Source organism: Gekko japonicus, unplaced genomic scaffold, assembly GCF_001447785.1.
Source record: "Gekko japonicus isolate JY-2015 unplaced genomic scaffold, Gekko_japonicus_V1.1 scaffold1329, whole genome shotgun sequence".
Classification (NCBI taxonomy): domain Eukaryota; kingdom Metazoa; phylum Chordata; class Lepidosauria; order Squamata; family Gekkonidae; genus Gekko; species Gekko japonicus.
The window spans coordinates 468923-486657 of NW_015173711.1; the positions used below are offsets into that span (position 1 = coordinate 468923).

The following is a 17735-nucleotide window of genomic DNA, read 5'->3' on the forward strand; positions in this document are numbered from 1 at the left end:
CCTTCCTTAGGAGAATTACTGGAACTCCACGGTGTGTTGCTGGGACTGTCCTTCATATGGAATTGGTTCAATCTTCGCTCGAAGCACGTGCTTGGAAAAGGGCATTCAAGTTGAGATTTAAGCTATCTGACCCAAGTCATCACCCCCAGGCCGGTTTTCTTCGTCTCATCCTAAAGGACACGACATCCAACCCTTGGTTGTCCCTTCTTGCGGGTAAACTCAAGACATTGGGAGTTCCGATTTCCTCACCTACTGAAGAGCTGTTGCCCTCCCAGCTCGAGGAAACCTTGAAGAAACTCAAACAGTTGGATTGGGCTAGCACCGTGGCCAGGGCCAGACGCACCTGTTCTCCTTTGGCTCTGGGGTTGCCCCCTCCAGAGAGATTTCTGGATTTTCATTCATCGCTACCAATTCCATCCCACCGTTACGCCTTTATGCTGGCCCGCTTAAATGCATTTCCAACGATGGTAACGCTGGGCAGATTTAGAGGCTTACCTTACTCAGATCGCCTCTGTTTGTGCAACTCTGGTGAAATTGAAACTTTATACCATCTGATGTTTCGCTGTGCCCATTGGACTCAAGATAGAGGGATATATATCATTCCTATTCTTACGAAGATGAATCTTCCCTTGCAACCTTGGGTGCTTTCAGTATTGTTGTCTGATTCAAATGCCGATGGACTGATAACAGCTAACGTGGCACGGTTCCTGGCTAAGGTTGCTGCTCTCAAGAAACACTGAAAGCTTTATCATCTCTGCAAACACCTGTACCGATTTTAATCTTTGTAGGATTTTAGTTAGTTGGCTCCGCCCCAAGTGTAGTTAGGTTCTTTTAATTCTCTGAGCTATGCCTAGGTTTTATATGTTTACTGATTGTGACTATGTACTTGTCATATTTTATGTCAATTTTATGTACCTATTTTACCTCTTTTGCATTCTCTGTTAGTCAAGACTTCGGTCATATAGACCCATAATAAATTGAATTGAATTGAAATTCCTATCTTGGAGCAATGATTAGTGGGAGAAGTCTTGTTCTTTGTGGATGGCTGAAAAGAACTTTTGGTTTTAATACTTTGGTATAGGCAATTATGGCATATTCAACATGGAGACAATTAATCTAGGTTTGTGAATTTCAAGAACTGATTGTGATTTTTTCTTGAAGAGACATTTACATTTGTGACTAGAATAACGTGCTTTAAAAGTATTTGAGACATCTCTTAGGTTCTGTATGTGCAGGATACCAAGCCTGAAGGGAAAATGTAATGTTCATGTAAATACACAGAATGCAGTAATTGATTATATTAATCTGTGTTGTGTTACCTTTTAAAGTCATGTCTGTGAAATTTCTTCTTGCTGTTCATTTTCCTCCCCTTCACCAGTGTTACATTTTATTGGACTTGATGGTTTAAAATGATGAGGTTTAAATGATGGTTTAAAATGATGTGGTTTAAAATGATGAGGTTTAAAATGATGACGTTTAAAATGATGAGGAAATTCAAAATGTACACACAAGTGTCAGCAGCACAACAAAGTCAAAGAAAACATTTTTAAGGTAGAATGCTTGAGGGCAGATTTTTGGGTGAAATAAAGATTCCCTAATACATGAGAGATGCAAGAAAAATAAATAATACAGTATATTAAATGAACCTCATCTTATTTTTTCAGCGTGACCGAGGGGAATTTGCAATGCCTGGTGAAGATAACATATTCCATGCATTTTATGTAGCATACTGAGGCTGTAGTCATAAGTATCCTGTATTGGCAGTTAGGTTTAGGTTCTGTTAATGGGACTTTTTACGTATGCTATGATAGAATAGAAGGAACGACCATGGGTTGCTCGTGGAGCTCATGCTTTACATTCAAAGTCCCAGGTCTATCCCGGGCATCTCCTGGCAAATAGTCTTTGGTGGCCGATGTCAGAAAAGACCTGTTCTCTGCCTGAGGGTCTGAAGACCCATTTTCCATCATAGTAGATGGAAACATAGCGACAATTTCATATGCATATGTTTAGAAGAGTTAGACCTTATCAGGAATAACAAGTCCTATATTTGAATCAGTGATGTGGACTTTAAGCCAGAAATTTTAGGTCAACTTGATTGAAATATACATGTTAAAGTTAGACCATGGAGTGAATTCTGCAACCATCCTGCACAAATTTAGAATTTGGGTCTGGCTGCAAAATCGTAAGCATTTTTGCTTTTAAACCTATATGTTCAGACTTATGGCTGCAGTGATAGGCTTCAAAGTACGAAGGCAATGCCTGGTAAAATCCACCCTTTTCTCCCCTGGGAAGGGTGAACTAGTGATCAAGGAGTGATTTTTTGTGTGTCCTCCCCATGGTAGTAGGATATGTTTTGCCCAAAAAAGGAGTTACTATGGTATGTGCTAACGGCCATCATTTATACAGGTTGCACAATTTAGCTTTACTCAAAGCAGGATTTCAACTGTCTTGCTTCAGAATATTTATTTTTTGTTAAATATCCTCTAAACACAGTCTTGAACCACCCCTAAAAATGGCTTTACAGACAAAGGCTTATTCCACGGAGACTCTCATTCCAGAGATCAACAGAAGTTCCTTGCTCATTTTGCTTAGTAGACTCTAAAGGCCTTGTCACATTTGGTCTGAATAACATAAATGTTTGTCATTAATTCATGGCTTGTTTTATTAATTCTGTGAGAAGGAACAGCTGAAATCTCATGTCCCAGAGATGAAACAGCTGTGCACTATTGCCTAACAACCTTCATTTCAAATTTGGCAGTTTCAACAAGAAACACCTTTTCTTTGGGCACTTATCTTTAGACTCTTGAAGGCACAGATCTATTTCAGAAGCAGCCAGTTTTTGATTGATTGACTGACTTTAGCTAAAACAACCAGCTAATATGTGCTGCTATATCTGACAGTCACCCTGGCAAGAAAATCACATTCATTAACTGGCAAGTACCAGTATGTGAAGCTTTAAAGAAACAACATTATCCTGTATGAACAGATAAAGCAGACATTTACTGAGACAGGCCATTGGTCTGCTCTGATTGGCAGAGGTTCCCCAGGATGTCTGCTGTTCCGGCAAACAAAGGTGCCAAGAGCACCTTATGTTTCTTCTACCCACATGGCGTAATTGAACATAGGGAACTGCTGACCCTGAAGGGCTTTTCCCACATTGTGACTATCCTTAACTACAGTGCTGTCCTAAGTAGGTTTACTCAAGTTTGTTCCACGGGGATTTCTCCTGAGAAAGAGTTCTTAGGACTACACTGTTTTTTACCAAAAGCTGGAGACTGGATGATAGAGAATTAATCTATGTTCCTGTTGTTGTTGTCGTCCATCTCCTGTTATTGTTGTAGGACTTATCCAGGTGATGTTTGTGGTGTATTCTTTACTTATTTATTTCTACAACCTCTAAAATGTCTTTAAACTTGGGGGGAAATGCCCATTTTACATCCACCCAGAGAACAATGGCTTCCACCCACACACCCCCTTTGCTCCTTTCAATTAAGCTTTAATTAGGCTGGGGGGTTCTAACATAAGATGAACCATATCCTTTTGCATTGGCAAAGTAAGCATTACTAATAGAATTTTTGTAAGCGAGCCATTTAAGAAAATAGTTTTCTTAAAGCAAGGCACAATTTGTGCCTGAAACTTTAGCAGCTCTCCACCACCCCCTTTCCTGATGACAGACAGAGGTTTATTCCCAACTCCCAATAAAACCTCTCTCATTTTGCAAAAATATACAGTCTCATCCAGTGTCTGAATCTTTCTGCCCCGAAAACACTCATACTTTATGTTCTGAAAGACTGAAAAGATGAGATTATTTGGGAGCAACATGACATTTCTAAAAGACCATTTGCACCCAACAGACATTTCCTTTATTGATGATCAAATGGGGCTGTATCCAACACACAAGCTGCTTTGGGTACACACATTCCAGAGAGGAGTATGTAACTCTGCTGCAACAAAAGTAGCGAAGGGTTTGTGGCACCCTAAAAGGTTTACTGTGGCAAATGTTTGCATGGACTAGAACCCACATTGACTGGTGCATCTGATAAAGTAGACTCTAGTCCACAAAAGTATATGCTGCATTAAATCTATTAATTTTTTAAGGTGCCAAAAGGCTTTTTGTTATTTTGGAACGATTTTCCATAGTGATTTTTTTTTTTTTTGCTTCATAGTAGAGCTGAAACTGCTCACATTTGGTGTTTGTCCTACCATTGGCATTCTTAATTTAAATTTAGATGGTCCCAGTTTGGATGGCTCCAAAGGCACAACTGCTTCTTTCTTGAATTAGCATTAGAATTTACCTCTCTCTGTGTGTGTGTGTGAGAGAGAGAGAGAGAGAGAGAAAGAGAGAGAGAGAGAGAGAGAGAGAGAGATGCAAAGCAGCTTGGAGGGGCTATAGTGTTCTTTGACAACATACCCAACACATCCTTCTCTGCAGTGTCTTACTACATGGGTAATGTGTTCTTGATCTGGGTGCACAAGCCATCATAAGTGGACTTAATGTTTTGACTAGAGTGAGAGAGTGCTTTTTTCCTTTCTTTTTTCCTTTTTCTTCCTCTCTTTATTCAAGATCTGCTGAATTGCATTTGTTAAACCCAGCCTGAATTCTTTCTTATACCCTACAGGGGGTGGAATCCTTTTCCAAGCCACTAAATTGTATGATAAAGAAGAAAAAAACCCCAATGAATTGGCTGTAAACAGCATTGCTGTGGATTTCTTACATGTAGGTCATTTCCGCATTTGCCTGCCACTCCGGATTTTCTCAGTGTTTGAATCAAGGCAATTAAAGTCCAGGGCAAAACAACATCCAAATAACCCGGGGCAACAGCAGGCTGAAACTGGGCTGACCACTGAAGGACGGTAATGTAATGCAGAATGGGGGGGGGACTGGAATAAAAAGAAGGTTGAACTGGATTTTAGTGCAGAATTGCTTGGAGGACACAGCAGTGAACATGGATTAAAAGGAGAGTGCAGAAAGGGCCATAGTTTCTGAAAAAGGTAGCTGAATTATAGTCCTGGTATATGTTAAGGAACAGGCCACTGATTATTCAGCTTCCTCACCCATGCATTCTTCCCAAAGCATTTTCCTTTCTTCTTGCCAGAATACTGTTTAAACAATGTGTAAATAAAAACTGAGATGTCAGTCTATAATCCAGGATCCTGCCAGGGGACAGGACTGCTGAAAATAACATATTCCTAGAAGTCTCAGTACCCTGTTGATTGATGGGTTCTTAAAATAAGCTAGAAGCCCCTGTTGTCTCCCACTAATTTTGTTGCCTGTTTTGCTTTCAAGAATTAAAACAGTACCATGATTTTGTCCTTGTAAAAACAAAACTGCATCTGCTCTTCGTAGCCGTTTGAACAACCAGTTGCTATTGGAAAAAATGAACTATAACTACAGGTGGCTAAGAAAGAGCGTATCAGGAAGAGAAGGAAAGCAATAGGAGTACCAGGGCTATTTTTGGGCAGGAACGCACAGGAACAGAGTTCCGGCTGGCTCCCAAGTTGACCACGCCCAGCAGGAACTCATTAGCATAATAGGCCACACCCAACAGCAGAAACTCATTAGGATTGGCTACATTAGGGGTGTGTGGCCTAACATTCAAAGGGGTTCCTGCTACAAAAAAAGCCCTGGGTTTTGACAACAAGGAAGGTAAACAGAATAAGAAGCAAAAGGTGGGTGTGGCTGGATGACCACACTTCTGGTAACATGGGGGTGTAGCCTAATATGTTAATCTGTTGTGCTGTCAGGGGTGTGGCCTATTATGCTAATGAGTTCCTGCTGGTCTTTTTCTACAAAAAGAGCCCTGACTATATGCAGCACGGAGCTTCCTTTGAGAACACTTAAGAAATTAAATGGATTCTTTCTATCCTTTCTGTACTAGGTTTATCAGTTCGGGAGGACTTTGCTATTTCCCTCTTTTTTTTGGGTCTTGCACACATTATAAGTATCCAGTAATGATACTTAATGACAGAATGATTTCGGTCTGATTCCAAGGCAAACCATTCAACATCACCGTAATCCAAGTCTATGCCCCAACCACTGATGCAGAAGAGGCTAAAGTGGACCGGTTCTATGAAGACCTACAACCCCTCATAGAACTAACACCAAAAATGATGTCCTCATCATCATAGGGACTGGAATGCTAACGTAGGAAGTCAAAAGGTAACCGGAATAACAGACAAGTTTGGCCTTGGAAAGCAAAATGAAGCAGGGCAAAGGTTAACAGAGTTTTGTCAAGAGAACACACTGGTCATAGCGAACACCCTTTTCCAACAACCTAAGAGGAGACTCTACACATGAACATCACCAGATGGGCAACACCGAAATCAGATTGACTATATAATTTGCAGTCAAAGATGGAGAAGCTCTATCCAGTCAGTAAAAACAAGACCTGGAGCTGACTGTGGCTCAGATCAAGAGCTACTCATTGCAAAATTCAGACTTAAACTGAAGAAAATCGGGAAAACCACAAGGCCATTCAGGTTTGACCTAGATCGCATCCCTGATGAATATACAGTAGAGGTGAAGAATAGATTCAAAGGTCTAGATTTGATAGAGTGCCTGAAGAACTATGGGCGGCGGTTCATGACATTGTACAGGAGGCAGCAATCACCACCGTCCCAAAGAAACAGAAATGCAAGAAAGCAAAGTGGTTGTCTGATGAGGCTTTACAAATAGCAGAGGAAAGAAGGAAAGCGAAAGGCAAAGGCGAAAAGGAAAGATTTACCCAACTGAACGCAGATTTCCAGAGAACAGCAAGGAGAGATAAGGAGGCCTTCCTGAATGAACAGTGCAAAGTAATAGAAGAAAACAATAGAATGGGAAGGACTAGAGATCTCTTCAAGAAAATTGGAGAAATCAAGGGAGCGTTCCATGCAAAGCTGGCCATGATAAAGGACAAAAACGGTAGGGACCTAACAGAAGCAGAAGAGATTAGGAAAAGATGGCAAGAATACACAGAAGAACTATACAAGAAAGACCTCGATGTCCTTGACAACCACGACGGTATAATCACTGACCTCGAGCCAGACATCCTGGAATGTGAAGTTAAATGGGCCTTAGAAAGCATTACTAACAACAAAGCTAGTGGAGGTGATGGTATTCCAGCTGAGCTATTCAAAGTCTTAGAAGATGATGCTGTTAAAGTTCTGCACTCCATTTGCCAGCAAATTTGGAAAACGCAACAGTGGCCACAGGATTGGAAAAGGTCAGTATACATTCCAATCCCAAAGAAGGGCAATGCCAAGGAATGTTCAAACTATCGCACAATTGCACTCATATCACACGCTAGCAAGGTCATGCTCAAGATCCTACAAGCTAGGCTTCAACAGTACGTGGATAGAGAACTACCAGAAGTACAAGCTGGGTTTCGAAGAGGTAGAGGAACTAGAGATCAAATTGCCAACATTCGCTGGATTATGGAGAAAGCAAGAGAGTACCAGAAAAATATCTACTTCTGCTTCATTGACTATGCTAAAGCTTTTGACTGTGTGGATCACAACAAACTATGGCAGGGCCTTAAAGAGATGGGAGTACCAGACCACCTCACATGTCTCTTGAGAAACCTGTATAAGGGCCAAGAAGCGACAGTTAGAACCGGATATGGAACAACTGATTGGTTCAGCATAGGAAAAGGAGTACGACAAGGATGTATATTGTCGCCTTGCTTATTTAATATATATGCAGAGTACATCATGCGAAATGCTGGCCTGGATGAATCACAAGCGGGAATTAAGATTGCTGGGGAAAAGATCAACAACCTCAGATATGCAGACGATACCACTCTGATGGCAGAAAGTGAAGAGGACCTCAAGAGCCTCTTGCTCAGGGTAAAAGAGGAGAGCGCAAAAGTGGGCTTGAAGCTCAACATCAAAAAAACTAAGATCATGGCATCCGGCCCCATCACTCCTTGGCAAATAGAAGGGGAAGCTGTGGAAGTAGTGACAGACTTCACGTTCCTGGGATCCCAGATCACTGCAGACTGTGACAGTAGTCATGAAATTAAAAGACGCCTGCTCCTTGGGAGGAAAGCGATGGTGAACCTAAACAGCATGATAAAAAGTAGAGACATCACCCTGCCAACAAAAGTCCGCATGGTCAAAGCAATGGTATTCCCAGTAGTCATGTATGGCTGCGAGAGTTGGAGTATAAGGAAGGCCGAACGCCGAAGAATAGATTATTTTGAACTATGGTGCTGGAGAAGACTCTTATTTATTGATTTATTTATTTATAAAATTTATACCCCGCCATCCCCGCAAGCGGGCCCTTGGACTGCAAGAAGATAAAATCAGTCAATCCTAAAAGAAATCAACCCTGACTGTTCCCTGGAAGGCCAGACAATGAAACTGAAGCTCAAATACTTTGGCCACCCAGTGAGAAGGGAGCACTCACTGGAGAAGACCCTGATGCTGGGAAAGACTGAAGGTCAAAATAGACGAGGACGGCAAAGGATGAGATGGTTAGACAGTGTCATAGATGCAACGAACATGAAATTGAGCAAACTTCAGAGGACGGCGGAAGACAGGAAGGCCTGGCATGATCTGGTCCATGGGGATGCGAAGAGTCGGACTCGACTGTGCGACTGAACAACAACAAAATGAAATCCTAAGCAGAAGTATACCCTTCTAAACCCATTCAAGCCAATGGCTCTGAAGGGCTCAAGTTTGCTTAGATCTACTCTCTAAATAGTTGTACTTAATTTGTTGGCATGTGGAAAGCAGCTTTAATCTTGAGTGCAAAAATCTTGAGTGCAAAAATCTTGAGTGCAAAAAAAAAAAGTGGAGGAATTCCCCATTAACATGCAATCAGCAGAGTTGCTGTTAATAATTCATACTTTTAATGCCCTGGTTGCTTTACAGTCTTTAGCTTGCTCTTTGCAACAGTTCTAGGAAGTAGGTCATTGGTGTTTCTCTTTAAGAGATGAGAATTGAAATACTGTTCGAGAAGGCACATTCACTTCCACCCTAAAAAAACCCCTTGAACCCTTTGAATCAATATACCTTCCTGCTACTCCAAATCCTGAGAATTGCAATCTTGTAAGGTCTTAGAATTTCCTATTAGAATTAGAAAGGCTATATATAGGAAGGGAATAAATATTCTACAGTGGTAAGGATGCGGAGAAGAATTCATAGCGCATTTGCACCATTATACTACTGTCATTAAAATCACAAACATGTTTCTTGGTTATTATTTATACAGAGCCGAGAGCCCCATCAATATGAATGTGGCATTTTACAAGCCGGCAAAAGGACAAGGTCAGTTCTGTGGCCTAAGGAACTTACAACTGAAAGTTTTGCCAGTGGTGGGGGGAGAGGAGAGACTTGTGCCAGGGATGGAATATAAGGGGTAACTGTTTTAATGATGTCAAAAATAATGCTAGCCTTTGGCTTGAATCTCAGTTCTTACTCATTAGGTAAGTGGTCTTAGTCAAGCCATTTCCCCCTCAGTATTCTGTTTATTTAGAAAATTTGTATGCTGCCTATCCAGAGACCTGCTGGAGGTGGTTCACAAATTAAAACGTTACCACAAAATCATTAAAAAATCAGTAACGAGCCATAAAGTCCAGGCAAAGCATGAAAAATGCCCAAAATAACAGTCAGTAGACTAAATGATATTCAGACCATAAGACAAGTTTTTAAAAACTTGTATAGCCTCAATAAACAAAATGTTTTGGCTTGGTGCTTAAAGGAAGGAGGCAGGATGCCACCACTAAAAAAGGTGTCTCTAGTCACCACTTACCTCATTTCTGCAGACGGGGGCTCCAGAGGGCTGGACAGTAAAGGGAAGTGGTCCTTCAGGTAACCCATTTAGAGCCTTAAAGGTAAGAACAAACAATTTGAATTATGCCGAGAAACAGACTATCAGCCAGTGTGGTTTCCAGCCCCCAACAGTATCCTGGCTGCCACATTTTGGACAAACAGAAGTTTCTGGACAGTTTTCAAAGGCAGTTTCCCATCTGCAGTTTGAGGTTAATAATACTAAACAATGTTACTGGTGGTAGTTGATTGAACATTCCTAAGAACTATATAAATTCCTAAGAACTATATAAATTCAAAAGATTGAATGTTCCCATTTTACTGGTGGAAACGTAACACTCCAGTACACACACCCTTCAAAGTCCATTGTAAGGCTGGGAAATAAAGGCTTGACCAAAAGTATAATAGGGACATGATTTAATCCTGTGACCAATGTTCCCTCTAAGCTGAGGAGTCTTGTGAGCAAAAATTCTACTTTGTGAGCTACTGGTGTTAAAGTTGTGAGCGAACGATTTGGCTGCTGCATAAATTAGTTTGCTCTGGAGCCATTCTTCCTGAGCAAAGACAAAAATGTGTGAGCTGGAGGCTAAAATGTGAGCTAGCTCACACTAACTCAGCTTAGAGGGAACCCTGCCTGTAACTCCCAGGTCCCAAGTATGCTTCCTGGCCATGCCATATCTCAGACAAAATCACCAGCACTGCAAATCTGCAATCTTAAATTTAAAAGTGTCTTTAAAAAACTTTTCTTTTTAAAACTTTTCTTTTTGCACTTATGTAACAATCTTTTAGCGTAACACAGTGACCATTTGTGTCTGTAGGGGATGGAGTGGATTTCCTGCCTCCCAGGGACAACAAAATTCTTTCCTTGTTCCTGACTATGTATAAAACAATGTATTAGTGCATGGAATAGTGTACAAATGAACACGCCCTTTCCATGGCCCACTTCATTTGAATGATGGAACAGAACGAAAGATACTGCCACAATATTATTTGTAAGTGATTGGGAGAGGAGGTCTTCTAGAAACCAGAATCTGTCAAGCCACAGCAGAGTTCTTACTATGGTACTGCCCCTTGGAAAATACAAAGTTAGTTTTTGTAATATTAAACTTTAGCATAAAACATGGCTTTGGCATCAGCACCGGTAATGAAATGTGAGCAACCCTGAATCAATAACCTTAGCAAGCTACTGTTCTGAAACAAAGGGAAAGCTCAGGAGCTATCTTTAATGCAGCAAAAAAGTGAAGCATCAGCAGTTAGGGCAAAGGTCTGTCATTTATTGTGTGTTTTGCTTACTTTTAACATACAGTATATTTGGTATGCTAATACAGCATCTGTGCTTCATGATTCATTTGTTAAAAAAATCTTTTGGACTTGCATTCCTGTTGTGGGGTATTAAAACACTGATATTATGCTTTATCCTTGATGCTGTAACTCCACCTTATAAAAAACCTGGACAGAAGAATGATTGGATTTAGCAGTGAAGGGGGGAAGTAGCAAGATGCAAGAATGAAATTCTGTGAAATTTGGACTGAATATTTAGAGTTTTATGAAATTTATTTGTAGTAGTTTGCTTTTTTATATTTTTTGTATATAATAAATATATTACATTTGCTTTGTTATATTTTATTCTCTTTCAGTTTTTATATTTTTTTTCTTTTCACCCCTCTGCTTTTAAATAATCTTCTATTCATCCCTCTATATTACCTGTTTAGGGTCAGGGAGGGGGATTATAGGATAGGGGGTTTTGACAACAATTTTTTTTAAAAAAATATATAGAAATGACAGACTTTAAATGATGTATGTGATATTTATAGAATTGACAGTTTTCTGAATATGTGGTCTTTGACTTTGGAAGAGAAGCATGGTGGTTGCTAATGAAACAGTCATCCACTGTATCACTTTGGGTGATGGCCCAAGTTTGGAAAATTCCTATTCATAGTTACTCAAAAGTGACTGAGCTGAATAGCAAGTAAGTGGGCATAGGATTGTAGACTAAATGCCAAATAGACATCTTGTTAATGAAGTACTCATACCAAAAACTATCCTTGGGAAGGAAAAATGCCAGAATGTTCTTAGCCTAGCATAAATATCCAAATTAAAGTTGGCACCCTTTGGCAGTGGGGGAGGGGAGTGGGACTCTGGCTATCAGATTTGTTCATAGTGGTACCAAGTGGCATTAATATACACTGGTTGACTGCAGTGGTCCCACAGTACTGTAGCATTTAAGCAAAGGCTATTACAGTCTAGAAATTGACAAGTAGACTTAATTGTAGTAGGATTAATTGAATGACTTGGTGACAGCACATTTTTCTTTAACCATGGCCAAAGATTTCATCCAACTCTGAATCCTTTATTTTAATACTTTCAATTCCTCGCACATGGACAGTCTGTTGAAGTAAATACAAGAGGAAGAACATGGCTGTCAAATGAAGGTGATCAATTATAATGATACAAACAGCTTCCAAGGTCTCCATCCATCTCTAAGGCAGTTGCTTTTAACACATTTGTGCACAAATATAATGGAGCAGACTAAATATCACTTGGCCTGTCCCCTTTTGCATCCATATTTCTCATTCTTACTAGTAGCTTCTAAAAGTGTGCAACTAAAAAGGCTTGATCTAAACTGAAGATCATTTTTTACTCTTAAACAATTATTTTAAGGACTAGCAGTAAAGCCCGTTGTGAAAGCAATACAACGGGATCTAGAAAGAGGCTCTGGGGCAGTGCTCTGGCTTTGGGCAAACAGTGTCAGTTTGCTGTGGTGACCTCAGCAGGGTATAATGACAGAGTCCACTGTTTTCTCCAGAGGAACTGATCTCTGCTACCTGAAGAGCAGTTGTAATTGTGAGTGATCTGTAGCCCTCACCTGGAGATTGGCAGCAATTGTTACCCAGGACAAAGTGGCTGGTTTGGAGGGTATAGTATATGGCATTCTACCAGTCTGAGGTCCCACCCCTCTGCAAACCCCACCCTCTCCAGGCTCCACCCCTCAAATCCCCAGGAATTTGTCAGCATGTAGTTGGCAACCCCATCTCCTTCCCAGCTAACCATCAACCTACCATTATCTGCCCCTTTGACTTCAGCTGACTTCTGCCCTCCCTTCTGCAGAGCAGTTGTAATTCTTAGTGCTCTCCAGCCCACACCTGGAGATTGGCAACAATGGATCCCTATGTGGGACTGACTGGTTTGGAGGGTGGAGTCTATGGCAGTGTACCTGTCTGAGGTCCCACCCCTCCTCAAACCTCACCGTCTTCAGGCTCCATCCTTCAAATCTCCAGGAATTTCCCATCTGGAGTTGGCAACCCTATCAGGACTGGCCCCAATGTGTTTTCTCCCAAAGGCCAAAGTAGGTGACAGGACCAAGCTTAGTTGCCTACCAACAGGCACTGAGGGGAATGTAGGGTTGCCAGCTCTAAGGAGGGAAATACCTGGAGGTTTGGGGGGTGGATTCTGTAGAGGGCAGCATTGGAGGGGGGGCAGAAGGACTCAGCAGGTATAATGTCATAGGGTCTACCCTCCAAAGCATCCATTTTCTCCAGGGGAACTGATCTCTGTCATCTGGAGATCAATTGTAACAGTGGGAGATCTCCAGGTCCCACCTGGAGATTGGCAACCCTAGGGAAAAGTCAGCTGCACAGCAGGGGGTTGAAGAGAATGGTTTGATGGCTGCTGGGCCAAGATTGGCAACAATAGTTCCCCAGGAGCAAATAGCTGGGTTGGAGGGTGGAGTCTATGGCACTGTAACCTGTCTGAGGTCCCCATCTCCCCAGGCAGCTTTTAAAACATGATCCTGGGACCTACACACCACCAGACATTCCAACTGCCTTGCGGGGGGGGGGAGTTTGAGGTGTGGAATGGAGTGAAGTCCAATCAGCTTCCATATGCAAATGACCTTGGAACGCTGGGCGGGACTGCACAAAGCAGCCAGTCAACCCAGCCAGTGTCTTCTGAGTGGCAGTTCTTCCGGCCTAACACTAAAGGGGCCAATTTTAGAATGTTGGTGCCCACTATTCAATTATTATAAGGGAGAGATATTAAAATAAAATATAAAACATACGTGTAACTATTTTCATGAATTCTTAAGTAATAACCATGTGAGTCTGTTTTTTGTCCTGGGAATAAGTTTAAAAAAAAAATTAAGAACATTTGATCAGTGTAAACTCTTGAGAGTAAACAGGGCTGGTTCACAAGCTTCGATGCCCATGATTACAGCATCAGACTGAGGCTGTGGTCACAGCCACTAAATAATCCAGTTTCAATCCACTTTCAGTGTATCTTCCAACTGGATTTTACTGGGTGAACTGGCAAAATCCAGTTGGAAAGTGCACTGAAAGTGGATTGAAAGTGGATTATTTAGTGTGTGTGACCGCAGCCTGAGACTTCCAAGTGTGAATGACCTACTGCACATATCAACCACAACAGAGAGAGACTTCATATAATCACCTGAACCACAATTGCATCATAGTTCCCTCTAAGCTGCACTAGGGGGCACTGGCACACAAACTCTTAACAGGCAGCCAGTGATTTCTGCTTCAGCCCATGGAGGATGTCGGCACCTCCTTCTGGGGCCCATAGAATTGGACCCCCAGTCCAATCTTTTTTAAACCTCAAAAAAAAAACAGCCCCTCCCAAGCCCCAGATACCCCCAAATTATTTCTCCATTATAGCCTATGGGGTTCATTGGCTATAATGGTCCCCATTGGCTACAATTGAGCCAGAAAAAAATGATTATTTTTTTACACACCCCTGTTATGCTTTTCAGTATGATTTTTAAGCTGCCTTGAGTCACAGGTAAAAGTGGGATATAAATATTTGAATAAATAAGTAGTTTGGGCAGTTTGATAACATTTAAGCAACTTCCTGTTTGTTCTGGTTAGCCAGGGTTCTGACAGTGATTGTTCCATCTCTGCTATACTTGACCTGTAATGCTGGTTGTCATATTTCACTAAAAAACCCAAAGCAGACGACAAGAGCTCTCCCCCCGAAGTGCTGGAATGTTTTCTAAGGCTCAGCACAGGGCAACAATCTGAGGCCAGGTCTACCAATATAGTGGACTGGGGCGGGTAGACCTGTTGTCCAGAGGACATCAATATAGTGGAAAGGGGTGGGTGGAATTTGACTTGATTGTGTTTTCTCTTATAATGTTTAAACTATTCTTAAAATATAGTTTAAATATGTTAAAAGAATTTATTCTGAGATTTTTACAAGATTACAAGGTAGGCTTCCAAAAAATGAATGTATGTGATAGTCAAATGTAGACTCACTCACAACATTAATGCTACTACCTTTTTTTGCTCACAAGATAGAATTTTTGCTCACAACACAGTGGAACTTAGAAGGAACATTGACATGCATCCAAAAATGCAATTCCTTCATTGGAGCAGCATATCTGTTTGCAGAAGGGAGAGGCAATTTCCACTGATGCCCACCCCAGCAGCCAGGGGTCATTTCGTAGGAAAAGAGCTAGGGGGACTCATTAGCATAACTCATTAGCATATGCCACACCCCCTGACATCACCGGAAGTGTGTCCTCCCCACAGCCGGCGGCGACCTCCAGCGGGCACCAGCAGGGAGCTCCAGGCCCCGCCCTCCCGCACCTCACCCGGGGGGATGGCGTCCCCCCCGCGTCCCCCCCAAATGACCCCTGCCAGCAGCTCTGTACTTTGTCTCCTGTGCTACTCCTGAGTGTTTACTAATGCTCCCACTCCGCAAGTCTACATATGGTTGGATACACACCAATGTCTATCATCAGAACAAGGCTACACAGTCACTGTGAACTATTAAGCAACACAAATGCATCTGTGAGCCATCCTGATAATTTAAAATATGCAAGGAAGGCCATGTAGTAATTTCAGTAAGTCATGTTACTATAACTTCCAAATCCCCAAAGCCATTTAGGAGTCTTCCTAAATGGCTTTCTCCCCCACCATAGAGAACAATGGAGGGGATAGGGGCAACTTTTTGGGGGGCCCGTAGAATTGGACCCCCTGGTTCAATGTTCCTGAAACGTGGCGGGTATCTTGAGGAGAGGCTCCAGCAGCTACCCTGCGAGTTTGGAGCCTCTCCCTCAAACCCCCTCCCCTCCAGCCCCCAGAATATACCCTATGTTTTTGCCATTGACTTCAATGGCCCATAGGATATAATGGGGCCGAACCCTGAGCTTGCTTTTTCTCATTTGGAGTCTGGCCTCCGCACTCCTTTAACGAGGCAGCCCTGAAGCTTGGGGCTGCGGGAGTTTCTTTGCACGCAGCTTGTGTGGCTGGCTGAGTGCCTCTTCTGCTTGCGCACCTCTCGCCTCTGCACCTCATCTTCTGTCAGGCATAGAGGAGCCCAGCTCGCCCAGGCTTCTTGCCTCCTGCTGCCTTGGCCCTCTGGTGCACCAGTAAGTCCCCAAAGTTTGACTCTTCCTCTACAAGTCTCTGGTGCTGGAGGTATTTGCCTCCTTCCCTCCTGCCTGCTCTGGCTGCATAATTGTGAGAGATTTCTTCCTGCCAGGGAAGCTGGGGACCCTGCCCATGAGTCTCCTTTTCATCCTCACAACAACCCTGTGGGGTAGGTTAGGTAGAGAAGGGGAGATTTGGCCCGGGGTCACTCAGCCAGCAGAGTGAGAATACAAACTGGGTCTCCCCACATCAATCTGCAACTCTGACCACTATGCAGTGCTGCCTCTACTGATCTGTAATGTTCCAGAGGTGGTGTAATGTAATACTCAGTTTCTCAAACGAGTGTATGCCTGTCTGTTGGTCCACTTAGGAGTCTTGATCCTGGTTGTGTGGTGGGCTAGTTGTGGCAAATGGTAGGGAAGCTCAGTATTTCTTTATACAGTTGTAGGGACTTTATTGCAATGTGGTATGGCCTGATATTATGTTCTTATTTCAGTGTGGGGTGTGTGTGGGGCTTTCTAAGTTTCTAAGCAGTGTGCTAAGAAGGCAACTGTTCCTGGGGTTAGCCCAGCCCAGGGACATTGCTAGGGCAGTTCCCAGGCCTCCCTAAATTTCTGGGGAGCCCATCCCTAAATCCCACATGGGTCCACCTCCATAGATAGTGACCATGGCCTGTGATGTCACTAGCTCCTCCCTATGATGTCATTGGGTCCCAGTTCTTTTAATGCCTTAGCAATCCCTCTGCCCCAGCCCCAGCCCCCCCGGGAAATTGGAAAGTCTACGCCCTTGCTGAGTGAGGTGGGTATGGGAAGTAGGAATTGTGTCTCATTAGCACTATCCAATAAAGATCCATGTCATTTGCACAGTTGCAATAGTTTGTGCTAGCAAAGCAAAGAACAGTGTTTTCCAGTAACAAAATATTTCAGTTTGAGCACTAGACAAATGAGAGATCTCTACAACAGAAATATTGTCTTCTGGGTCAAATATATGGATACTGTACAGCAAATGAATAACTGCTGTGCATTTATTGTATGAAGACACAATAGAGTGGAAAGACCTTTTAGGCAAGGAAATATCTGATGGTAGCTTCACATCTATATATCTAATAGCCAAGGGTCCCCTCTTTGTGCAGATACTTATTTCCGCAGACTGGGACCGCATGGAGGAAAAAGATTATCCTGCACACGTGAGTTACTTCCCAGGTGTGCAGAAAAATCTAAAAACTTTAAAATATAGAGGGGTAAGTTAATAAACAGCCAAAAAGTAAAACAGAGTTCACTGCGGCTGCATAGAGAACGGACTTACCAGGGCAGAGGGGGAGGAGCCTTCTCTCCCCGTCCCTCTCTCTCCTGTTGTTCTGACAGCATTGAGTCCTCCCCATGGCCTCCCCTCCACCGAACGTTCAAGCCTCCAACAGACAACATTGCAATTTAAAGCAAACTGTAGCAGCTCTCAGCTCTCTTCACTGTGCTCGGGTAGCTCCTTCCACTTTGCAAGAAGGAAGCACACATACACACACACACACCACGGGGGAAACTGGAGCAGGCGAGAGAAGTTCCCAGTGCCTCCGCTCTTCCTCTTCCCCCACATCCTCCCAGC

General features: G+C 42.6%; 1 protein-coding gene across 2 annotated transcripts in view; it reads left to right on the forward strand.

The window, feature by feature from the left end:
- The window catches only part of NEURL1B (neuralized E3 ubiquitin protein ligase 1B), a 93392-nt gene that overhangs the window by 35312 nt on the left and 40345 nt on the right, over nt 1-17735 (forward strand). Inside the window, exon 2 of one of the 2 annotated variants that reach the window (XM_015423311.1) lies at nt 9197-9252. The exons of the other annotated variant lie outside the window; for it this stretch is intronic. Coding sequence (XP_015278797.1) covers nt 9216-9252 — 37 coding nt within the window. The 5' untranslated portion in view covers nt 9197-9215. The remainder of the gene's footprint in view (nt 1-9196; nt 9253-17735) is intronic. 2 annotated transcript variants of the gene reach the window in all.